We start from the raw sequence: 24603 nt of genomic DNA on the forward strand, positions 1-24603 counted from the left end.
CTAGAAAAAAAAATTAATTTAGAAAAAGGAACAAAAGATCAAGGTTAACTTGTAAACCCTACTATCATGAGCACAAGATTGGAATAGCCCCACATGAAGAAAAGTGGAAAAAAAAAATACAAAGATCAATTATATATATATATAAAAGATTAATATTAAATGATGAAATTAAAAAAAAAATTAATTTTATGAAAAGACCTAAAAAAAATATCAAAGTCAACTATGTTAACCTTTAAAACCTATAACTCTGATCATAAGGTCAGGTCTAACCTTATAAACAACAAAAACACAAAGAAAAAACGCCCAATAAAAAAAAATATTGAGAGATAAAATTGGAAAAAAAAAATGCAATAAAAAATACCCAAAACAGGGATCAAATTCAATATAAAAAATAAATTAAAATTAAATATTATGTGATAAAATTAAAAACAAAATTTAATTTGTTAAAGAGTTTAAAAAATTAAAAGAATGAAGATCAAATTTGATATAAATATTAAATTAAAACAAATCATAGGGATAGAATTGAAGAAAAAAGAAGTAAAAAAAAACAAAACAAATGAAAATCAATAGGAGGACTAAATTGAATATAAAACTTTAATGATTGGACCTTTATAATTTGCCAAGGAGAAGAGAGAGAAAGAAAAAAAAATATATATCAACTTGAGCCTAACTCTCATGTCATCGTCCACATGCATCACACCACGGTATAGAGAATGTCAATATGTTTCCAACACTATTGTGGAAGGTGGTTTTTGATAGCCAAACACTGATAGCACTCATTTGTTAATGCGTGTAACAAATGTGCTACCATTTTTATTTTTTTTATGAATATTTTATTTTTACTAAAAGACTAAAACACTCCTTGTTCAATGTGAGTATTACTAAAACTCCAAGCTAAAAATACCAAAACGCATGGAAGTTTTAATTTTTTTTAATCCAATGACATTTAAGTAATTTCATTGTGCATAAAAGCCACCTTTTCTTTTTATTAATATTTTATCTTACTAAAAAAACCAAATCACCCCATTCAACTTGACTTTAACAAAAAAAAAAAAAAAACACACATGGAATAAAAGAAAAAACAAAAACGCACCAAGGATGTTTTGATATATTTTATTTTGAGCGTAGTTAAATAATTTACTTATGTTTATAAAATGAAAATGTCAATAAAGCCTCTAGAAACCAATTTTTTTTTTTTCTCGCTCTCAAGGTTATTTTATTCATTACACTATCCCAAAATAATATGAAAAGGTCATTCTAACCCACTAATTAGGTAATGACAAGTGTATCCTTATAAAAAAACCATTTCACTCTCAATAGTAGTTAAGTTGATATAGTTTCTTTGTGAGGCTTTTACTGTGAAATACTAGAATAAAAGCCCCACATTCTTTTTCTTTAATAAAGAGAATTACAAAGTCCATTTTTTTTTTAAATATTAACTTGTGTTAACTTTTCAAACTCCATGACTCGGATTATTAGATCCAAAATATCTTATTGAAAGAACCATGTTATCCAATTCCCCCAAAATAATTTCAATTATAAAGAAGGATTAAAAAAATAATAATTAAAAAAATAAGGATCAAAATTGAATAAAAAATAAATTTTATATTGGATTTGAAGGTGAAATTGGAAAGAAAAATTAATTTTGCAAAAAGATAAAAAGAATGAGGATCAAAATTGACATAAAAATATAAATAAATTTTTGATTGAAGAGTGAACTTGAAAATAAAAATCACCTTAGAAAAATGAGAAAAAAATAAAAATAATGAGGATCAAATTGATAAAAATAATATATTATAAATTTAGATTGAATGATGAAATTAAAAATAAATTAATCTTTTACAAAAAAAAATCAAGAAAAGAATTATAAATCAAAACAATGAGGACCAAATTGAAAAATATAGTACCATAAATTTGGGTTGGAGGATGAAATTGAAAAACTAATAAAACTTTTACAAAAAAATCAAGGCAAAAAATAATAAAAAAAGAATAATGACCAACTTGGAAAAAAATAATATATATCAAAATGAAATCGATGAATGAAATTTAAAACAAAAAAACTTCTATGAAAGAGCCAGGAACAAAATTAAAAATCAAAGTAATAAGGATTGAAGTTGAAATATTAACAATAAAAAAAATCAAGTTATAATTTTTAAGAAAAAAGATTGAAAAAAAGATTAAAAAAAAAAAAAAAAGATCTACCAACTACATATCAGATCACCATCCCTAACATGAGTTCCTCTGTTAGAAAGAGGACGTGCATGCAATGCTTCTAGTGATATGATAGAATTATATTTTTGGACATGAAGAGGTGTAACATGCGCTATTTAAAAGGTACAAGCGTCTCCCGTACATCGAGGAATGCGCTTTACACTCCTAAACTTTTTTTATATATATATTTAGTCAAATATCAAATTGCTCCTAAACAAACTTAATAATAACAAAAATCATTGTAAAAAAACTAAAAAACCCCTAATTCCATGTATAATTTTTTTTTTGTTTTTATAAGTATTTTAATTGATTTAACTGTGTTTTTAATTGTTTATTATTATTTATATTTATTAAAATATCAAATTGATATAATAACAAAAAAATCACAATGAGAAAACCTTTTAGGGCTAGTTTTATTTTTATTTTTTGCTTCTAGTAATATTTTAATCATTTAATTTCATTGTTTAAGAAAGCCTTTTAGGCTTCTCTCTCTCTCTCTTTTTATTGTTTTGTTTGCTTCTAGTAATATTTTAGTAATTTCATTTCATTGTTTAACCAAATTTGGACTAGCCCATGTATCTCAGAGTTCGCCCATTCCAGCCCAATGAGGAGAAGGTTACTGTTATAGCTTTAAAGGAGCCTTATTTTATCTGCTTTGAGAAAAAGAGAGAAGGTTACTGTCACCCAAGGCTACACCATTTCTTTCATCTTTAAAATCGGATTTATCTCATCATGAGGCGAAACATGCGGCGTTATACACACACTAGAGGCAGATGCACGACAAATGCCATTGAAAAGTTAGGTGCTGGAGGCAAACTATCTGGGATATAATCTCGTCATTTACAGCCAAAAAGGAACCTTCCATTCCCATATCAAATGATATATCAATTCATGCACAAGTCAGTTCTGTATTGTTAGAAAACATATATTAATTCTGAAGAGAAATGATTCAGACAAGCTCTGATCCATTTTATATACAGGACGGGACCTTGTCGGCATTAATTCAACTTGAAACGCAACTTATTAATCTGCTCGCAGTATCCATATATAGTTATATAACTAAACCATACGAAGTCTTTATCTTGTCTTTGCTTTATATTCAAGTCTCATGCTAGGTTTTGCATCACCATAGTTATAATGACATTTCCCTCATCTTCTTATTCTTTTGACAGCAATAATTAAATATGATAACTCTCCCTTGCTTAATCTTTAGACATTATTGGCTAATAGGAAATTAAGGTGGAGTTATGATTGATTATATAGTCTTGGAAGCAAACCCTAAATGGGTGTAACTAACTAATAAACAGTGGTCATATGTACAATGAAAGCAAGCTGACTTGATTGCTTTATCTCATCTAATTTTTTATTGAACTTCACTACTCACTAGAAGAAACCATCATTTTCCACAAACATTTGGAGGCATGCACAGAATAATTTCCATGTATTTATAATCAATTTATGGTGCCAGCCCAGCTCTAGCTACTTATCCCACTAGCTAACAACAACTTCCACTCCTGGCTTTTTGACCTGTTTACATGTAATGATATATAGTTTATGCACTTACCGGCTGATCTCTTGATCATCATGTCCTTGTCTACACAAGCTTTTATATATATGGTCCTTGTCTACACAAGCTTTTATATATATGGTGTCTTCTCAAGAAGAATATATCAGTGCTCGAAAAGTAATGATGAAATTGCAACATTTCGCAAGATACATCTACTACATACAAGAAATATCTGGTCATCAATTAGTGCAGTACTCTCCTGATCACCTTTGTCCTATTCCTAATTGAAGCTATACATAAACTTGCTAAATCTCTTGATGAAAGCCGGTAGAATACAAAGGTTGAGAGAGAACAATATTTGAAGGGTGCTTATATAGCAAAGCTCTCTCAACTTGAATGAAGAAAGAAAATTGAATATATATATATATATATATTGGGGGAATAACCATTTACTCAACTTTGGAAATCAAGAGAAGGGCAGGCCGAAACATCTCTCATCAACTCTTCCAAGTCCCACTCCCCTACTTTTAACTCTTCTCCGTGCCAAAAATTCCCCATCTCAGCAGCTGCGTTATCTGTCTTGTTATGATCAGTGCTATTGCAGTTTTTGTTAAGACTACTCACGTAGCTACTATATGGGTGCTTGTCAGTGCTGTTATGATCCTGTATAGTTTGGCTTTTTGCATTTTCCTCCATGCAGCTTACACTCTCTAAAGGAGGAATCCCAACATTACCACCTCCAAAGATCCCTTCTGGCCCATACAACCCATGATCAGAACTGTTCACCCCAACTTGATGAGTCATGCATGGTGGTGCACCATTGAATTCGTATCCACTTGCACCACCAATATACATGTTTAGGCCATGATCATGATCAAGCATAGGTAATAATGGGTCCATCATGGTATTTAGAATCATTGCTTGCATGGAGGTTTCCAACGATGATGAAGATGAAAGTGACGGATCCATGTTCATGGGCAAAATGCCTTGCTCTTGCATGGTCATGAACCCTCCCATGACTTCTTTGCTAGGCTCCGAGGATGAATCACTTGTGTTTGGTGATGCGTTGGATGACTGCAGGCTCTTTAGTCTTTTCTTAATTGTTGAATTCCAGAAGTTCTTGATTTCATTGTCGGTTCTTCCTGGCAAGCGAGCCGCTATTTGAGACCACCTTTGAAATTTAGGAAAAGAAATTACACGATCAACAGTTCAGTTAATTTCAACTAACGTGTTATTAATTTTTCTACTCGTGCATGATTTGAATGTATAGCCTGGATGCTTGAATCCTAAAAAAAAGAACAGTTATAGATGGAGTGTCTTCAACTCTATAAAGACAAATAAAGATCAGAAGAGGAATGTCTTTGTCATGAGCTTAATTATATTCTTCCATAATATAACAAGGGATTTGACTATCCCCTCATGTTACTCCTAACATGATCTAATTAAGCAGCAGAGCTGACTAATCTTTGTATGCTTCACAGATAATCAAAACATGACAGCTAATTAATCCGTGTATGCTTGTCCAACATACCGCGTAGAGGGGGAGAAAAAAGAAATGCTCAAGTTGTTTATGCTGTACGTACTGTATGAACTTTCTCGATTGATTTGATTGCATTTATCTTGCATGCCTTTAAGGATGGAGATTTATGCGTGAAAGCTTGAGTAAGTGGGGAGAAACTAAGATATTTCTCCATGATTAGTAGCCATTCTCCACTATTTTTTATTAGATTTAAAGAATTGATCAAAGAAAAAGGACTTAATTTGTATTCGATCCACTAGGCAGAACAATATATATATATATATATATATATATTTACACTCTTGCTACATCGGTCTCCTTACATCATCATTGAATTATTGATGACATGTTTTTCCTTTCACAGGTGTATCTTATGGGATTAATAAAAGCTTTTTGTTTATAGCTTCCTTTTGGTCATGAGAATTAGCAACACAGTTTGAAAAACCTCCAATATATATACCCTTATCTGTGTAGAGAATGTAACTAGAAAAAATCTCCTGAAAACTTCTTTTATTATATATATATATATATATATATATATATATATATATATATATATATATATATATATATATATATTTGAACCTACCCAGTAATTAAAACCAAGTTCATGTATTCATTCAATATTTAAAAAGAAGTGGAAAAAGGGTGAAGGAACCTTTTTAACAGAATTCGAAAGAGAGAAACAATATACTAATTAACATAGATAGAAATTAAGGGTATAAGGTTAATAAGCAAGTGAATATAATTAAAAGCAAGTCGTGATATGAAGTGATTAGGGATATAAGCAAATTATTACCTATTGCCAAGAAGGGAATGCAAATGGATGGTCATCTCTTCTTCCTGGGGTGAAAATGCACCTCTCTTGAGATCAGGCCTCAAGTAATTAATCCAACGAAGCCGGCAACTCTTGCCACACCTCTGCAAACCAGCATTCCTTGCTACATCACTCCAACAACCTTGTCCATTGTTTAGTATATAGTTCATGAGCTTGTCGTCTTCCTCCGGCGACCACAAGCCCTTTTTGAACTTGTTACCTGTATCGTTGCTCTTCCCAGAGGCCTCTGGCTTCCTCATTTTGAGAGCCTTTGGATCCCTGTCACTAGAAAGGTGATCTATATCTCTTCCCAACTGGTTTGATGTAGATCAGTTCAGGCTTTATAGAATGGCAGATTATGAGAAAGAGAGAGAGGAGCTTGGCAGAGTGGGCATGCCGATCATGATGGTGATGATGGTTGTGGGTATTGCTTAGAATATAGGAAAGAGAGCGAGAGAGAGAGAGAGAGAGAGAGGGGTTGGTTGATGAAAGAGTCTGAGCAGTAAAACGGTTTGGAGAGGGACTGCAGGGGAAAATGAGAGAGGTGTTTGTCTTGTCTTTGACTGCGTGATCTTCTTGTCCTTTTCCTTTACATTTTTCTTCACTCCAAGGTAATCACCATACATTGTACCGTAAGATAGACTGAAGCCAGAACACCCACGCACGGAAGGGAGGCAAAAAAAAGGGGTTTGTTTCATAACCAAGCCAAGATACTTGCTTCCACTTCACATAATCTTTAGCCATTCTCTCCCTGCCCAGCATCCACACGTGTAATTGAAGACAGCGAACAGGATAAGAGAATAATTTTGCAAAAACACACGGGAAATGCTTAATGGACCACAGAATCAATATGCATCTTTATTGGTGATTAATTTGGCGTTGGATATGCACAAAGTTGAGGCCTCAGTTCATCAAAAGGCATGCTAGAGTAGAAAAGACTCAACATTTGAAATACAAACTTTTAATTATTTTCATGTGAGAAAGGTTAGAAAAGGAGAGAGATGACATTTTCAATCACCATCTTATATATAATATGTTAAAATACTCACAGTTGTATAAATCGCCAAGTTATTGCATATATATGAAACCTTCAGACCATTTTTCCATCCATGGAAACCATTTAAAAGTAGTTATCTACCTACCCCGACCTGTGATTTACGACTTTCCTTTCTGTTGGGTAGCTTATTCTCGAGTTTGTACAGAAAATTAATCAAGCTAGCACATTATTGACATGATGACGTGATATGCTGTGAATTTATTTATTTATTAAAAAAAAAATCAAATGATACAAATATTTTTTTAAAAGAAAAAATAAAATCTAAAATTATAATCATTGAGTTGGATGAGATTAATAAACTCGGTTAATTTAATAATATGATTCAAAAATAAGATATTAATAACAAATAAAGAGGAAAAAACAACAATAATTCAATGCAAAAGATAAATACTTTTCATTATGATAAAAATAAATCTGTACAATATTCATAAAACATTTTAATGAACTTATTTGTACACTATTCATAAAACATCTAAGCTCCAATTTTATTTAACCGGAAAGAAAAAAGTTTAGGAAACACTTATGTTTTTAAACAAGTAATAGAAATTTGATAACTAGGTTAAATTTTGATTAATTTAATAATGGGGCGGACGACGCCCCAACCATTTCCAAAAAAAAAAAAAAGTCCTTTAAATCAATAGACGACACGTCGTCCACTAAGCCCAGAATCCATGTTACATCTCGGCCCAACCTGCCAGATATTATCCACTTTAAGCCCTATTGTCCTCATGGATTTGTTTTTGGTAGCCACGCATGTCCTCAAAACGTGTATGATAAGTTAGCAATCATCACAACTAATAAGGCCAGCTACCAACTCCTTACCCACCGATATGGGATATTACAATCCATCATTTTTAAGGAGCATGACGACCCCATCGGCACTATCAAATAGCTAGTGAGACTGACTCTGATACCAAATGTTACAGTCCAGCCCAACTTGCCAGATATTGTCCGTTTTGAGCCTTATCGCCCTCATGAATTTGTTTTTAATAGCTAGGTATAGCCTAAAATGCGTCTGACAAGTTAGCAACCAACACTACTAATAAGGCCAACTACCAATTCCTCACTTGCTGATGTGAGATATTACAATCCGGCTACTGGTATGACCGGAAAAAAATGAGGTTTTTTACTCAAAAACTTATTTTCAACTTATTTTTTACTCAAAATACCTAGGAAACACCTTAGAAATCTTGTTAAATCAATCCATGACCTTTAAAAACACATGGTCGAAACCCCAAATTTAACCTGAAACCCAAAAATCTTCCCAAGTCCATATCTATTTTTTAGGTGTTTTCAAGGTACAAAAACACCTAATCATAACCTCCTTCATCATATGGAACAATTTGATAATAAAACAACTGTTTTGGTAGCTCTAATCGTCACTAACAACAATTTTATCTCCTTACATCGAAACCCGACGACTCCCTCTCTCTCCTCCAACAAAAAAAAATGAAAATGAAGTTTGGTATCAAAATAGGATTTTTGAAAATTATAAGTACCGATAACCTAATATCTCAAAAGATGGGGGATGAAAATGAATTTCCACAACAAACTTCAAACATGACCCTTATTTTACTTGCCTTTTTTACTTCAATCATCTGTCTTTTAATTCAATCCTCTTTCCTTAAAAAATATGTCAATTGGAGATCAATTTGGGCTCAAAATTGCTAAATCATGCAAAATAAAAGTTTGGGGATCAAATTAATTTTTTCTTTTAAAAAAAAACACTACTAATCCATACTATTTTGTGAGAGATCTAGTGAACACTAAATTAATAAAAAAGCTGATCACTTGTAGTATATATATTGTACAATTACTCATCTGTTGATCTAATGAAAATATCAGAATCTGCACAAGATTCTACGGAATAGACTAATTAAATGCATTGTGGTCCAAGAAAATGAGATTCTATCTTTGCCTTAACTGTTCAGTGCTCCAAATAAATATCTTTATCAGCAGCTAACAAAATAAATAATGTTAAAATAGAAGGGCAAAATTCTCTACCAAGGCTCTACTGAGCTATATATGTAGCTCTTAATTAAGATGTTGCATGGATTCCATATGTGGACATTTCTCGGATTCGTTTAAACAAAGTATAATAATGCATTGTAATTCAAGCAAGTGAGGTTTTTTTTCCCTTAAACTTTCAGTTTTCCATTGACATATTCAATATACAGTCGCAAGAGATGAATGATGTGAAATAAAGATGAAAGAAATGGCGAAACAAACAATTGACCTTTTTTTTCTGACTTTTTCCATACAAAACAAAATCACTTTGCTTCTGTTTCATTGCCAACCAAACATAAAGAAGCACATCTGTTTTATCTAAGAATTTAAGAATAGCAGACTTGACATTTAAACCTATGATGAAAATGCAGAGCTATGTTAATATTGACGGCAGCCAGCAGCAAATGGGGTAGGTTTTTCTCTAATTACGTTCTGGACTTGGAAAATCATCTTCTAGAAGGCGAGGAAGTGATACATACTTGAATTATTTCTCTTCTACCAAACATACCCCATAGCCCCGAATTGATATTATTCAAGAACGCAGCTGTATTCCTATCGGTTACTGTATGCAAATAATATCTCTTATGCCAGACAAATACCTGTGGTAGTTCAAGTTATAATGGGAAAATTCCAACGCCTTTCGACGCTGGATTGGCAAGATATAAAGGCTAGATCATACATGTTATGCATAGATGGTGGACACCGCATGAGAATATGATTGTCTAAACTCAGACATGTTTGCACCAAATCTCTCTAACCAACAAATTGAATACGTACATGTAGACCCCTATAGGCTCAAAACAAGTAAGGATATATTGAAGTAGAGAAACATGAATAATGTGATGACAGGTGCCATACATACATGATCATGTACTTTGTCCATGCTAAATTCTTTGCATGATTGTTCTTTTTCATTGTTTCACCACTTCCTCTCCGGAGTCCAAAAGGTTAAAGGAAGGTCATAAAGTTGTTCAAGTCAGTACTGAAAAGCTAAAGAAACTACCTGTTTATGGATCAGATAAGTGTATTTTTTAAAATTTTAAATTTTAGCCTAAGACCATATCTAAAAGGGTAAAAAACAGGTAATAACCTAATATATATATCTAGGTTTGGTAGAATACCAGGTCTAGATAATATGAGTTTGGCATGCTTCCAAGCCCAAAATTCTTGAGTTTAGCTGAGCATTGAGCTACAGTACATATGAGTCTGATGAGTTACCAAAACCAATATCTTTGAATTCAGTTACGTGCTGAGCCTAAACAAACATGGATCTGATGAGCAGCTAAACCCAATATTCTGGGTCCAGCTATAAGCTAAGTCCAAATCAACGTAGGTTTGGCAAGCTGCCAGGCCCAACATCTTTAGGTTCATTTACGTGCTGAGCTCAAGTGAATAAAAGTATGAAAAGCTGTCAGACCCTGCATCATTGAATTCAGCTACACGTTGAGCTTAAGTACATATAGGTCTGGTAATTTGCCAGAACCAACACCCTTAGATTCAACTATGCGCTAAGCTCAAATGGACATGGGTCTGTGAAGCTGCTAGGCCCAACACCTTTGGGTTCAACTACGTATTAAGCCAAAATGAACATAGATCAGACAAACTGCTAGACCCATTGCCCGTGTGTTTAGCATCATGCTAAGTCCAAGTAGGTATGGGCCTAACAATCATTATAAGCCCTATGTTGGGTCATGGGGCTTCATTTGCTTATTCTTGTGAATTTTAACATAAAATGTTAATGCCAAGAAAACTCATATCTCCACACCCCTAGGTGTATAAAAATCTCTTAAAAGCTTACCATATTTCTATCAACATTAATATTATATAAGAGATATTTGTCCTTTATTATTGTTGTGTAAGAGATATTTATCTCTCATTAATGCTATCAGGAGGAAATGATATTCCAAACCCCTTCATTTAAACAACATGACAAGGTTCATGAGCTATAAATACCCCTTGAACCAACCTGGTAAATGGTATGCAATTTCTATTCTCAAAGCATTTACCATACTAAAAAAGAACAAACACTTTTGTTCTTAGAACTTAAAGTTCATTATCTAATTTAACACAATCATTTATTAAAAGTCACCAGTTTATTAATCTAAGGGTCTCTAAACCCCATAAAAAAAAGATTGATTTGCAGGTGTTAGGCCTTCTACCACCAACCATCAACTTTATGAACTCTAGAGAAGGAAATATTGATGTGAATGTGTGATTACCCACTATCCATACACTTAAAAGCCTTATTCCTAATACTACAAACAACAAAGAAAGTAGGGGCAAGGTAGCCTTAAAATGGGATGGTCTCTTGAAAGTCATAAGGGTGGTAAGGATAAATACTTACCATTTACAAGATATGAAAGTGAAGAATCTCCATCATGCTTGATAGTCAATGATAGAATGTAAGTTTCTTATATATGAATGATTTATTCAAAATGACTATGTTTTAATTTTCTTCAGGTGATTCCTAAGGGCCTTTCAACAACTAACCTTGGAATGAATTGATAAAAAAAATATTCCTAATGCAATTGCATATTTTTTCAAGAAAGGGACTCACTCGGTCTTTTTATTGCAATTGCACAATTCTTCAAGGGATTGGTATGGTCTTCCTAGTGTGATAGCATAACTCACCTTAAAAGGGACTGATCAAGTATTCCCTAATACGATTGTTCATATCTCTAAGGAAGGGGTTGATTCAGTCTTCTTAATATAATAACACAATTCTTTAGGGGATTGACATGGTCATCTGAGTACGATATCACTACCCTGGAAGGGATTGATCAAGAATCTTCATAGTACGATTGCATATTTCTTGAAGCAATGGATTAACTTGATCTCCCTAGTGTTATTGTACAACTCTTCAAATGATGAATTTGAGACCTTTTAATATAATAACACCAACTTTCAGGTGATGCCTAAGGGCCTCTCACCAATTCACTAAGGATATATTCATAGATAGCTAGATTAATGGAGCAAGAACTCATGAAGAAAGGTATACCTGCAACCTAGATTTCCTCTAGGTTCCAGGCAGGGGGCGAGTTCTAATAAGGTTAAGTGAAATTCAAATCTTTCCAAAGTTTGAAGGCAATATTTTGAAATTTTTCTAAGTATAGGTGCTGGACCAATACATACTTGGAGGATTTCCATCTAAATATTTTTTCTAAGTATGAGCGTTGAGCCTATACAAATTGCTTAAAGGTTATATTCTCCTAGATATTTTACTATGGGCATTATACCCATCCAAATTAAACAAGTTTACCAAATATTTCTCAATAAAAACATGGAAATGAAAGAGCATTTTTCATAAAATTCTAGTATATTATAAAAGGGCAAACCCTATAAGACCGTTGTTATTTACAAGGCTAAAGAGAGTTAGGGGGCTAAGGCTAAAATATTTAGGTCATGCTTCTCAATAAGGTATTATTCATATTGGACATTTACAGCCTTAGTAAGGAAGACATCTGCAAAGTCAGACATAATGACTAAATGGAAGGTAGCACTAAAGTCTACCAGTATTCCTCTTGATTGATTGAAGAAATACAAGTTGAATATGATAAGAAATATCGTCTCCAGCTTTCTTAGTCAGTGATGTAGACCCTTCAAAAAATTCCTAGAACTTATCAAAATAGTTCCTTAAAGCTTTCAACCACATATAATAGCTATAAGCTTCTTCCCTAACAATAATGATCTAAGCTTTCAGAGTATATTGGAATGCCTTCATCTTAATTATCCCTTGCTTCAAGGTGTCCATTTCATTATAGGCTAAACAAAGCTGATTTTCAAAGGAGCTCGATTAAAAGACAACACCTTTCATCATATCATCTTTCAGTATCGCATAGGTTGCCTTAAGGTTCCTTAGTTCATCCTCTACTACAACCTTTTTATCCCTTAATTAGCCTTTAAAGAATAGTTTGGTTTTTAAATTGTGCTGGGCAATGACCTTTCTCACCTGGCTCCTCTCAATCATCCAATGCCTTTTAAAAAGAACATGTGTCATAAAAGTCTACTAAAAATATTTTTTAGAAACAATAGTCATAAGATTGAAATAATGAGGTAAGACAAAATAGTTCTTACATTGAAGGTTGTTTGTTTAGTAAAGGCTAGTTGACAATTGTAGCTTGTTAGAGAATAATATAAATCATATCCTGAAACCTCACCTAACAGCTTAAGCTATTAGGTTGAATTGGTTTTTTGACATGGTATCAGAGCCTTGATGACCAAGCGGTCATGAGTTTGAATCTCACCACTCCCATTTATTTGATAAAAATTAAGTACATTGTAGCTCTGATCAAACATCATCAGAATGTCTAAAAGAATTGCCAAAACCCTCTTCAGGTGCTTTACCACCTCTAGGCCATTCTTCCTGAGGTCAGACCTCCCTCCAATAACAACTTTTATGACTTGCCTTTCATTCTCAATCAATGTGTGAAAAGCATAAGGGGCTTAACTAAGTACAAGGTTAGTAAAGTCATCCTCACACCCGGGTTGTCCAGCTTCTTTAAAAATACCTTGGACAGAGGTCTTAACAGTTGAGTCTACAACACTAGACTCCACAAAGGTAGATACCTTTTTTTTAAAAAAAAAACGAGTAGCAGCACATGCAAGCACCTCAGGAGGGGTCAACTCCAATTGACCCATAGCCAATGGTGGTTCCTTTCATTTCTACGAGAGTAATGGCTCCTGCCGTTAATTATTTCCTCAGGAATAAAAAAACCAATTATATTAATGGGATCGTATTCCATCTCTACTCCATTTCTAACTCTAATTAAATCAAAAGATGAAGACCTACTCCTCGATGCAGACAAGCTCCATGTTGGGTCATGAGGCTTCGTTTGTTTATTCTTATAACTTTTAACATAAAATGTTAATGTCAAGAATACCCATATATCTACACCTTTGGGGTTATAAAGGTCTTTTAAGGGCTTACCATATTTCCATCAACATCAATATTGTGTAAGGGATATATGTCCCTTATTAATGTCGTGTAAGATATATTTATCCCTTATTAATGTTATATAAGATATATTTATCTCTCATTAATGCTATAAGAAAAAAAATAACATTTTAAACTCTTTAATTCAAGCAACATGACAAGTTCAAGAGCTATAAATATTATTTGAACTAATCAGGTAAAGGGCTCACAATTTCTTTTTTTTAAGTATTCATATTTTAATTCTTATAGTATTTATCATATAAAAACAAGAACAAACACTCTTATTCTTAGAATTTAAAGTTTATTTTTATTTATTTATTATAATCTCTTACTAAAAATCATTTGAATTTATTATTTGAGAGTCCTTAAACCCCACTAAAAGGGATTGTTTTGCAGGTATTAGGTCTTTTACCACCAACCATCAACTTTATAAATTCTAGAGAAGAAAATATTGATATAAATGTGTAATTATCTATTGTCTAAATACTAAAAAACTTTATTACTAGCAAATTGAATTTTAAAATATCATCACCTGTGAGGGCCAAAAATCAATGAAGAGGAGAAGATGATAGGGATTCTACCATCACATTAAGTGCTTATTGAACTAACATGTATGGAAATTTATAATTTGTGGGGTTTAGGGTTGAAGAATCATAATATATAGCCAGCTCACCATTTGATCCATGAAGTCATATGACACATCATATTGCTTTGACTTAAATAATTTCATGATTACAGTATTTCTGGTGAGATATTAATTAAGACTTCTACTGAGCGAACGGTATCCAAATTGAAGAAAAAAAAGTAGTGGAAAAAATAAATCAACCATTAGAAATATTATATTTTTAACGTTTATTTTTGCAGCAGTATCGATCCCTGTGCTATCTAGAGTAAAAGACACGTACATAAATGATGAAAGGAGAAAAGGTCTAGGGAAATATTGGACGGTACTCATAGTATTCCAACTTTTTCCATGCTTTCTCTTCACTGTTCTCCAAAGCTTTGTCTCTACCTGTTATGGTTACTAGTAAAGATCGATTCGCCTTTAAGGTGATGAGACTGGGCCAGTGAGGAAGGCCTTCTAAGTCACAAAAGCAAATTAAGATGGAGGATCAAACGAGAAAGATCCTCAGCAGGACAAGGATACTCGATCATTTAAGTTAAAACAACTAAAAAAGAAACCCATGGAAAGGCAGAGATATTGGTAGGGTATGCCAAATGAATGTGGTGTATGCATTTTTTCCAATAGCCCACTTTCATTTTGAATAACAAGGACAGGATATGACCACAATAATGATGTTTCACGGCATAAAAAATAGTTAGTAGAGAGAATTTTCAAAGGAAATAGGCTCTCCAACTTCTTCATAGCTTAACAGGAATAGTGGGATCAACCTGAAGTAATTTAAAAAACAGAAGAAAAAAAAAACTACAATCAGTATATAAATATATATAGCAAAACTTAGGCAAATGTTAATTATCATGAAAGATAACTCTAGAAAGGCTCACATGAAATCACCTCCAACAAATAAGTGCCTTCTGTAATTTTTCCATAAAGTAGTAATTGGAAGTGCTCAATTTCTTAATACAAAATATTAGGTCATTGTCAAATATTAATCACAGTGTTGGTAGAAACTAAACACTTTATTTTTGCATTAAAAAGAAGGAAAAATTACTGTACCTACTAAATTACGAAAAAAAAAATCTCATGTTTTAGTTGCTCTTGAGCTAAATCTCAATGTGCTACCCTTTCTTTCCATCGTGAGAGGCACCAGAATAAAATAGAGGTATGCCTCAAATTTTGTTTTTAGAAGGACAAGCTAGAGGTGGTTTTGGCAATAGTTGAAGTTCCTGGTGGAAATCAAGCTGAAAAAGGAAAAACTTGCAAGGGTTTAAAAGCATATAACAAGGTTGTGTCGACAGGAAAGCCAAGTAGGAGCATTTTTCTGCACCTGAAAGCTAGCTCAATAAATCATATGGGGCCTGGTGGTGCCCTTATCTTATGAATCTGGGACAATATATAGTTTGACCAAACTGTGAGAGTATGATTATGTACATACAAGTGCTATGATTGGTTAAGGCTAGCCGATTTGAATCTTTGATTCTGATTCAAAAGGAACATCCTAAATTACTGATGATGCCTTGTGTTGGATGATTATTTTTGGTTTGTTTTGATTTTTATCTAAAAAATAATAAAATTAATTTTTTTAAAAAACAAAATTCAAAACCGGTTCAAATCGACCGGTTTTGATTTGGTTCGATAATTTTAGAACAAAAACTGAAACCCAACCAACTGGTTTGGATTCAGTTCGGTTTGATTCGGTTTCGGTTTGATTCGGTTTCGGTTTGGTTTTTACTTAAAAAATAACCAAATTGAATTAAAAAAAAAAAAGCAAAATTAGTTCAAACCGACCAATTTCAGTTCGGTTCGGTTATTTTAGAATAAAATTAAAACATAATCAACTGGTTTGGGTTCAGTTCGGTTTCGGTTCGGTTATTTTATATTTTAAAAAAACTATATTCTTATTTGGGTTTTTTTTTTTGTAATTTATAATAAATTTGGTTTCGGTTTGGCTCGATTTGTTAATTTTGGGTTCAGTTTTTTTATTAATTTTAGTTCGGTTTGGTTTTTTTATTTTAGGCTTATATATAAAACCAAAACCGAACCGGTCAATTTTTTAAATATTATAATAAATTTAATTGTTTTTTTTTCATGATTCGGTTTTTTCAATTAATTTTTTTTTTAATTTAATTAATTTTTCAATTTTTTTACTTAACTCTGTTATCTAAACTCCATGGATGTAATATAATTTGGAGCAATATCCAACATGAATCCACAATGATTGACATAACCGCGCAAATGACCTTACTTGTATGTTTGATTGGCAAGAAATCTTGACACATGTTTTGGAGGAACTCACTCAAGTTAACCACGCAAGGACGTTTGCACCATGAAATTTCTTGCAAACCTATAGTCATCACCTAATTCTTGACTTCCATTGCTCTCAGCGTCAGTCAACAGAGACAGCAGCATTTCCTGAAAATTAACTGGAAAAAAGAAAAACAATGTTAGACCACGAACTGAAGGTTGACTTACAGGGCTGACCCAATGCATAAGCCTAACTTAAGGGCAACTTGAAAATTGCACAATGGACACCAAAAGTGGGCATTTCACAATAAGCTTCCTCTCACAGATAGATAATGCGTCATAATCTCACCATATACGTACAAAGGGAAAAAGGATAATATAGCAAGCTAAAAAGGTCAGTACTATATACTCTTTTAAAAGAAAAGGAGAAAGGAAAAAAGATTTAAAGCGTCTTCTTTCACCTCTGAAGTATATGATGAGACGCCAAAGTACTCAAAAACTTATGAGTCACTTTCTTTGCAGCATTTTCTCAAGTAACCTTCTCCAATCCACTACATAAAGGGTGCCTTATAGCCTACGTATCACGAAGCATTTGACACAAATTATACTCAGTGACAGAAGTTGTAGTGATGCACAATTTTATGGATTTCCTTCTTTTGATGTGAGCGTTTGTGTTGCCCGGATTCGTGAGTGTTCATATTTTTATTAAAATCAAAGCAATCCTTTTATATCAATCATGGATTGACTGAGACTAGACAGCCCTTGCTTTTGCAAGAGTACGTAACATGATGAGAAGGCAGCAAAAGGTGGAATTAATGCACTGAGATCAGATTACAGCGAAAGCAAGGGCCGCATTCTAGTTCGTTACCATTTGCTGGCTTATGATCCGCATGTAGCCATGCAGGGATAGTGGATCAAAGCTCACGATCAAATTGATCAGATCAACATGCTTAGAGATAGCATTGTGGGCTCTAGAGGGAGCAGTGGCTTTTATCAAACATGTTGGGGTCAATGGGGTGCTCTGCTTAATGCTCGTAAGACCCATGGTAGAGAGAGAGAGACTCTTTGAATAAATAGGCAGCACTTCGTTATGAGCAGAGGAACTAGTAGTTTTGCGTGGCTATCAAATTCCAATGCTAGTTCTGATGGGATTGTTATTATTATACAATGAGATCAGTTTTTGATGCTATTGTTCACCTCCTCGTATAATTATAACAGTGTGGATTTGAGTAGTATTTTTTTTATTTTTTATTTTTATTCTTCAACTTTTATTTTGCATAATTTTTTTTAGTTCAAATTAGCTGTTAATTGCATATTATTTTATGAAGGAACATTGAATTGAAAGATTTAGGACCGAAATGAAAAAAAAAAAAACGAGTAGAATAAATGACGGATTTGAAATTTATTATAAAAGGTCATTTTAATCCCCAATAATTTTTAGCTATTAGTTAATTGATCCCTTTAATTTTTTTTTTTTTTAACTTTTAGTCTAAAATCAAATCTAAATTAAAAGGGTTAAGGTAATGATAACCCAACATAGATAAACTTGAAAAACTACAAGGCCTAAATGGCATGGCTCTAACTTGTTTCCAGACCCAACATCTTTGAGATTAACCGAGCACTAAGCCTAAACATACATGGATCTAGCAAGCTGTTAGACCTAACGTCATTGGATACAATTACACGCTGAGTTTAAGTACTTATAAGGATGGCGAGTTGTTAGAATCAACATCCTTGGGTTTAACTACGTACTGAGCTCAAGTACATATGATCAGTATGGCGAGTTGTTAAAATCAATGTACTTGAGTTTAACTACGCACTGAGTCCAAATATACATGGGTTTGTTGAGCTGTACAACTCAACATCCATGGGTCTAGTTACGTGCTGAGCTCATGTATATGTAGGTATGGCGAGCTGCCAAACTCAACCTTCTTGGGTTCAACTACGTGTTGAGCCCAAGTGGACATAATCGTTGCAAGCTATCTGACCCAACTTTTTTAGGTTTAGCTATGTGCTGAGCCCAAGTGGACATGGGTGTGGCAAGCTATCAGTCCTAATATCTTTAAGTTCACCTACATGCTAAGCCCAAATATAAATTGATTTCACAAACTGTTAGACCCAATATTTTTTGGTTCAGCTTTGCATTGAGTCTAAATATATATGGGTTTGGCAAGCTGCCAAACTTAACACTTTTAGGTTCAGCTACACACATCATCCATGGTCTTGGCATCATGCCAATTCTAAGTAGTTATGGGCCTGACAATCATTACAAGCCTCATGTTGGGTCATGAGGCTTTGTTTGTTTATTCTAATGATTTTTAACATAAAATAAAGCTTTAGTTTTTTGTTAATAAAGCTTTTGTTAAAATAAATATGCAATTGAAGCTTTAACAAAAACCTAAATAGAAGCTTCATTAACAAAAACCAACCTTTTTTCCTTAGTTTTCATTTTTTTTTTGCTGGAGGAGAGAGAGAAAGTCACTGGATTCCAACGTAGAAAGAGAAAGTGATCATTGGTGACGATTATGGCTACCAAAACAATTAATTTTTGTATCAAATTGTTCCACATGTAAGAAGAGTGAGATGAGGTATATTTTTTTACCTTAAAAGTATCAAAAAAAGAAAAAAACATATCCGAGTATGGGAAGATTTTGGATTTCAAGTGTTTTCTAGGTGTTTTGAGTTAAAAAATTAATTTTAAAATGGATTTGTTTGTAAAAAAAATCCTAGGAGTCCATTTTTTTTTAGTGACCAGATCAATTGATGTAGGCGACACATCTGTTTTTTTAAATGAATGGGCAGACAACATATATGACATCCATCCCATTAACTTTTTTTTTTTTAATTAGATTTATGCGTTTGGTTTAGCCCAATAGGCTTGCATGCAAGTCATTGCTTGATGGGCCAGGTGCTAGGCTTAGCTTGGTAGGCTCCATAGTGTCTAGCGTAATTTTTATTTTTTTTTTTAATGTTTTTGAATTTTTTTTAATTAATGCATTATTTCATATGTATTTTTAAAATAATTTTTTATTTATGTTTTAATTAATACCCCTTCTATGTGATTTTTTTCACTTATTTATTCTTTTTTAGATTGTGATTATTTTTTTTAATGATATTGAGTGTGCTTAAATTTTAAAAAGGTTGGTATGATGTATTGTTATTTTAAAAAAATTATATAGATCAAATTCCTTTTTAAAAAATATTGATTTTTTCATAAGGCTTTTAATGTGTAGTTTGCACAATATTTTTTTTTTTTATTGTATTCAATAAATTTTATATTACGTGTCATTTTTTATTACAAATTTATTTTTCATTAATAAATTTATTAAACACAACCGGATAAATTACCTATGTTGCGATATTAATATCTTGATCTATATCGGTCTCTTAGTTTTTTTTAGTTTTGTTTTTATTTGTTGTTAATAATTTTTTTTTATTTCTTTACATAATAGTTGTTAATTTATTTAGTTAAATGCATGCATAAAATTTTCAATTTATATCTGAAATTTTTTAATGTAAAGTTCAATTTTTTAATCATGTTTTAATGTTATAGATTTGATATTTACCTTATGATTTCTAATTTTTTTCCCTTAATTATTTTATGCTCGATTCATTAGCCTGATAACCCGTGAGATTTTTTTCCGTTATCAAAATCTTAGATTTTTCTTACTCATTTTAAAACATTAACACATGAATATCTTTTTTTATATTGACAGAAAATTAATTTGTCCGCAAAATATGGCAACATATCACTGGCCATTTATCTAGTCATGCTGCTAAAACATGTAATGAAATGAGAAGCGTGGAGTCGAAGAACACAGCAGGCTGCTGCTGGATTGAGGCTGTCAATCAATTTCTAAACAATGTTTTGGATACATGTTCCCTGAATTCGCAGTTTCTTGTTAATGATCAAATTAAAAAAAAATATTATTTCCTTGAAATCCGAGGTCGAGTGTAAAGCATATTACAATAGAAGCAATTGTTTACGTAAAATAGGCAAGATTAACACCCTCTATGAGCTGTGGAGGCACTTCTATCGAAATTCATCCAACATATCTAACATGGCTAATGCCTAAACAACCTAATTAATCCAAGTCCTAGATGAAACAATTTCATCCAAGCATAAGAAAGGCTCTAAAATCTTCAAACTCGAAATGATTAAAATGGATCTTTACTACGGAGAAAACCATGAAAACACCTCAAAATTGAAAATGGATCTTTACTTTAAAAAGAACCAGCAAGCAGTGAAATTGAAGAAGCTGGCAGCGGCGACAGCTATTGAGGCAGCAGGAAGAACACACCTATTAACCCTCAAAGCTAGCCCTACCCCAGTCGATGTCCATGGATACCCAAATTCAACAAGTTTTACCTCTTGATGGCTCAATAAAAAAACAGATCCTCCAAAATCACCGAGAAACTAAAAACAGCAAAGAACTTTAAACTCCAAAGACCAAAGTTTACATAGGATATACTAAGAAACGACATAAAACAATTGAACCAAGAAACTGAAACAGAACAGTGACTGATAAGAGTACTAATAGATGGCATAAAAAACGAGGTGGGGGGGGGGGGGGCGCATGAAACAAGTAGAACAACGGGATTATCAATTGAAAACATGAGATACCCAAAATTCATGAGCAAAAACATGTTATGGAAAGAACATGCAGCAAAACCTAGATTCACCCAAATAAATCTCAAATATGCAAAATTTTGAAAAGCAATCAACAAAAATACATTATCCAGGAAGGTCCAGAACCTAGCATCAACTAAATCTCTCTCAAAATTGCCTAAACAGCAAGCATGGATGTGCATCCCATGATTCAGTATAATCTGTTGCAGTTTATACCAACAATCCCTGCAAGAACAAAAAGCACATCACCAGCATTAATTTTTTTAGTTGTGCTCTTTTCACCAAGATTGCTAGCAGAACATGTTATGAATATGGCATGGAGAATTTTAAAATAAAATGAAGGCGGGGAAGATAACAACATAAATTTGACTGAGACTAGTAAAATTAATGCCCTGTTTATTTTTTTTTATTTTTTATTTTTTTTGGGGGGATTCCCTCTTGAAAACCTTCTATTATGTCTTAATTTGAATCATATAAAGGTCTGATCTAGAGATTCCATTCGCATAAAAAGACCTCAACACAGTACTATCAATACATTTAAGAAGGGGAAGGGGGGTAATCAGGGAAACACTCCAAAGCAACACATGCAATATTACCTTAAATATTTAACGCCTCTGTGTTTTTCCAATGGAACGTTTCCCAGAGAACAAGTGCTTTGGTTTGAGTGTAGGAATAACTCTATCTGCTTCTCCACGTCTAGCATCCTTGTTCCTCTTTTTAGCAGAGTTCTTGAAAAGCTTAAGAGCCTTGCTTTTTTGAACCGAGTCCTTGAAGCCCTCTCCTGGAACAACCTCATTTGGAGGCCGTGACCTTGACCTAGACCGAGATGTGGATCTCAAACGCAGCTTCTTATTTGGCTGGTCCACATCCATATCCATAGCACCACCATCATCATGTCCCCTGTCAGTTGACCTCTCTCTTTTGCGGCCCCTCCTAGAGAGTGACCTCTCACGAAGACGAGTAATTGCTTTAGAAGGATCCACTCCCATAGCTGACAGCTGCCTGCCCATTCTTTCTTTTGTGAACTTTCTGTCCTTGTCAAATTTTCTAGGTACAGTAGGCCGGCTCTCTGCAGTGCTTTTCTTCATTCTATGCTCTTGAATGAGCAAGCTTTTCTTTTTCCTGATCTCAGCCAAGGCTTCTTTCTCTTCAGGAGTTAATTCCTCACCATCCATCTCAAAATCTTCATCTACTTCTTCTGCCTGTCGGATACCTTCTTCTTGTTCCAACTCCTCGAGCCTTTGCAAAATATCAGGATCAATGAAGTCATACACATTGTGGCCATCAAGAATCTCCGGGAGTACATCTTCTTTCCATTCATCATTGGCTAAGATGTAATTCTTCTTCAAACTGGCGGAGTATACACCAGCACCCCCATTTTCATCTTCCAAATCCTTTTCTGTTTTTCTTTTCTCCTCTGCTGCCTCCTTAGCTTTAGCTTCCAAAACTGCTTGAGGTATACAAGGTGGCCTTTCCTTTTGATCACGTGGCTTTGGCATTGCTACATGGAACCGATTCAAGCAGTCATTAATTTTTTTGGATTTCATCTTCATTTCCACTCGCTGATTCAGCAATCTCTCGCAAGCAGCATTCTTCACAGAGATCACCCCCTCCTCGGTCAAGGTACTCATAGTCAAAAGCACATCATCATCATTGGTAGCTTCACCTCCTTGAGCAACCAGTGTCTTCATAGCTTCTGATTTCATCTCCATGACCAACTTCATGTCTTCCTCAGAAATCCCTTCAAGTGGTTGCAAATCGGTCTTGTTGCAGACAATGGTCAATGGTTTATTCATAAACAAAGACTTAATGCTATGAAATAAAGCAGCCTGTTGAGCAATGCTATATCCACATGACCCAGAGACGTCCAAGAAGAATAACACAGCCGCTCGAAGATGTGCCAGAGCTGTGATGCTGCACATCTCAATAATGTTACGATCCTCAAAAGGCCGATCCAAAATCCCTGGTGTATCAATCACTTGGTACCTCAGATACTTGTAATCTGTGTGGCCTACAAACAATGACTTGGTAGTGAATGCATAAGGTTGCACATCCACATCTGCCCTGGTGATCTTGTTGATGAAAGAGCTCTTACCAACATTAGGATACCCACAAATCAAGATTGTCCGGGTATTTGGATCAATTGAAGGTAGCCTTGCCATATGCTGTCTAATTTGCTCCAAGTAAGCTAAACTTGGGCCAATCCTCTTCATAACAGTGCACATTCGCCCAAGAGCAGCAACCTTCAGAGACTTGCATCGATACAACGAATCACCATACTTTAACAACTTGACATAATCCTTAGCAATCTTGCTAATAAGATTCCTGGCAGTATTAATCTGACCAAGGGCAAGCTTGTAATGATCCTTATTGTACAGCACATGAAGAAGGTCACCATAAAACGGATGGATGTCATCAAGACGAGGGAACTCATCAATGATTGTTGAAAGCTTCTCATGGAAATTCTGCTGAGTATACTTCACCTTCCGCATATAAAACTGCCGAAGTCGAGAAATAGCATAACCCTTATGGACCACTGTTGGTGTTTGCCTTTGGGTCCGAGAAAGGATGATATCAACAAAATCCTTCCCATTAGGGACCACAGTAATCTTCTTAAAATTATACTGCACCATCTTTATACTCTTTCTACACTGTAAAACACACATACATATTCAAATAAATGGTATCGCTAGCAATTTTCTTGATGAAAAACATATATATACTAATTAAGAAAAAAAAAATATCCATTGAAGGAACTAAAAACATAATTTTTTTTTGAAAAACTGGAAAAAATAGTTGATAACAACATAGCGAGAACACAGTTGCCGAAGATAAAGAATCTAGCAATAGCAGAAATAATTGAAAGTTTGAAAAGAGGAGAAGCTCTCACTCACCTTGTTGAGAGCAACTGAGAAAGAAGAAGGGCGCCGCAAGCAGGAGGCCCTCTCTCTAGGGTTTAAGAGAGAAATAAAGGAAATGATAACAAATAAACAGGCGGCTTATGTAGCAAGGGTTTTGTCTTCGAAACGACATGTCGTTCATTTAAAAAATATTGG

At 33.6% G+C, this 24603-nt stretch overlaps 2 protein-coding genes across 2 annotated transcripts; both read right to left on the reverse strand.

The window, feature by feature from the left end:
- Window positions 1–4017: 4017 nt before the first annotated feature.
- Window positions 4018–6674, reverse strand: LOC118033019 (transcription factor MYB46). Its single transcript, XM_035037858.2, has 2 exons — window positions 6037–6674; window positions 4018–4889 (listed from the first exon to the last, which is right to left on the reverse strand). Exons 1-2 carry the CDS (start codon window positions 6312–6314, stop codon window positions 4172–4174), a joined length of 996 nt encoding a protein of 331 aa, XP_034893749.1. The 5' UTR covers window positions 6315–6674; the 3' UTR covers window positions 4018–4171.
- A 14931-nt stretch (window positions 6675–21605) lies between these two features.
- On the reverse strand, window positions 21606–24529 carry LOC118033017 (nucleolar GTP-binding protein 1). Its single transcript, XM_035037856.2, has 3 exons — window positions 24442–24529; window positions 22144–24198; window positions 21606–21772 (listed from the first exon to the last, which is right to left on the reverse strand). Exon 2 carries the CDS (start codon window positions 24178–24180, stop codon window positions 22153–22155), a length of 2028 nt encoding a protein of 675 aa, XP_034893747.1. The 5' UTR covers window positions 24181–24198; window positions 24442–24529; the 3' UTR covers window positions 21606–21772; window positions 22144–22152.
- Between the last annotated feature and the right edge of the window lie 74 nt (window positions 24530–24603).

The sequence above is a fragment of the Populus alba genome, chromosome 1 (genome assembly GCF_005239225.2).
Source record: "Populus alba chromosome 1, ASM523922v2, whole genome shotgun sequence".
In the NCBI taxonomy this organism is placed as follows: domain Eukaryota; kingdom Viridiplantae; phylum Streptophyta; class Magnoliopsida; order Malpighiales; family Salicaceae; genus Populus; species Populus alba.

Bases quoted from the DNA above. Each gene is read 5' to 3' on its own strand.
- LOC118033019 (XM_035037858.2), bottom strand. From the start codon at position 6,314: ATGAGGAAGCCAGAGGCCTCTGGGAAGAGCAACGATACAGGTAACAAG. The intron at 4,890-6,036 runs GTAATAATTTGC...TAAATTTCAAAG, and splicing joins CATTCCCTTCTTGGCAATAG to GTGGTCTCAAATAGCGGCTC.
- LOC118033017 (XM_035037856.2), bottom strand. From the start codon at position 24,180: ATGGTGCAGTATAATTTTAAGAAGATTACTGTGGTCCCTAATGGGAAG.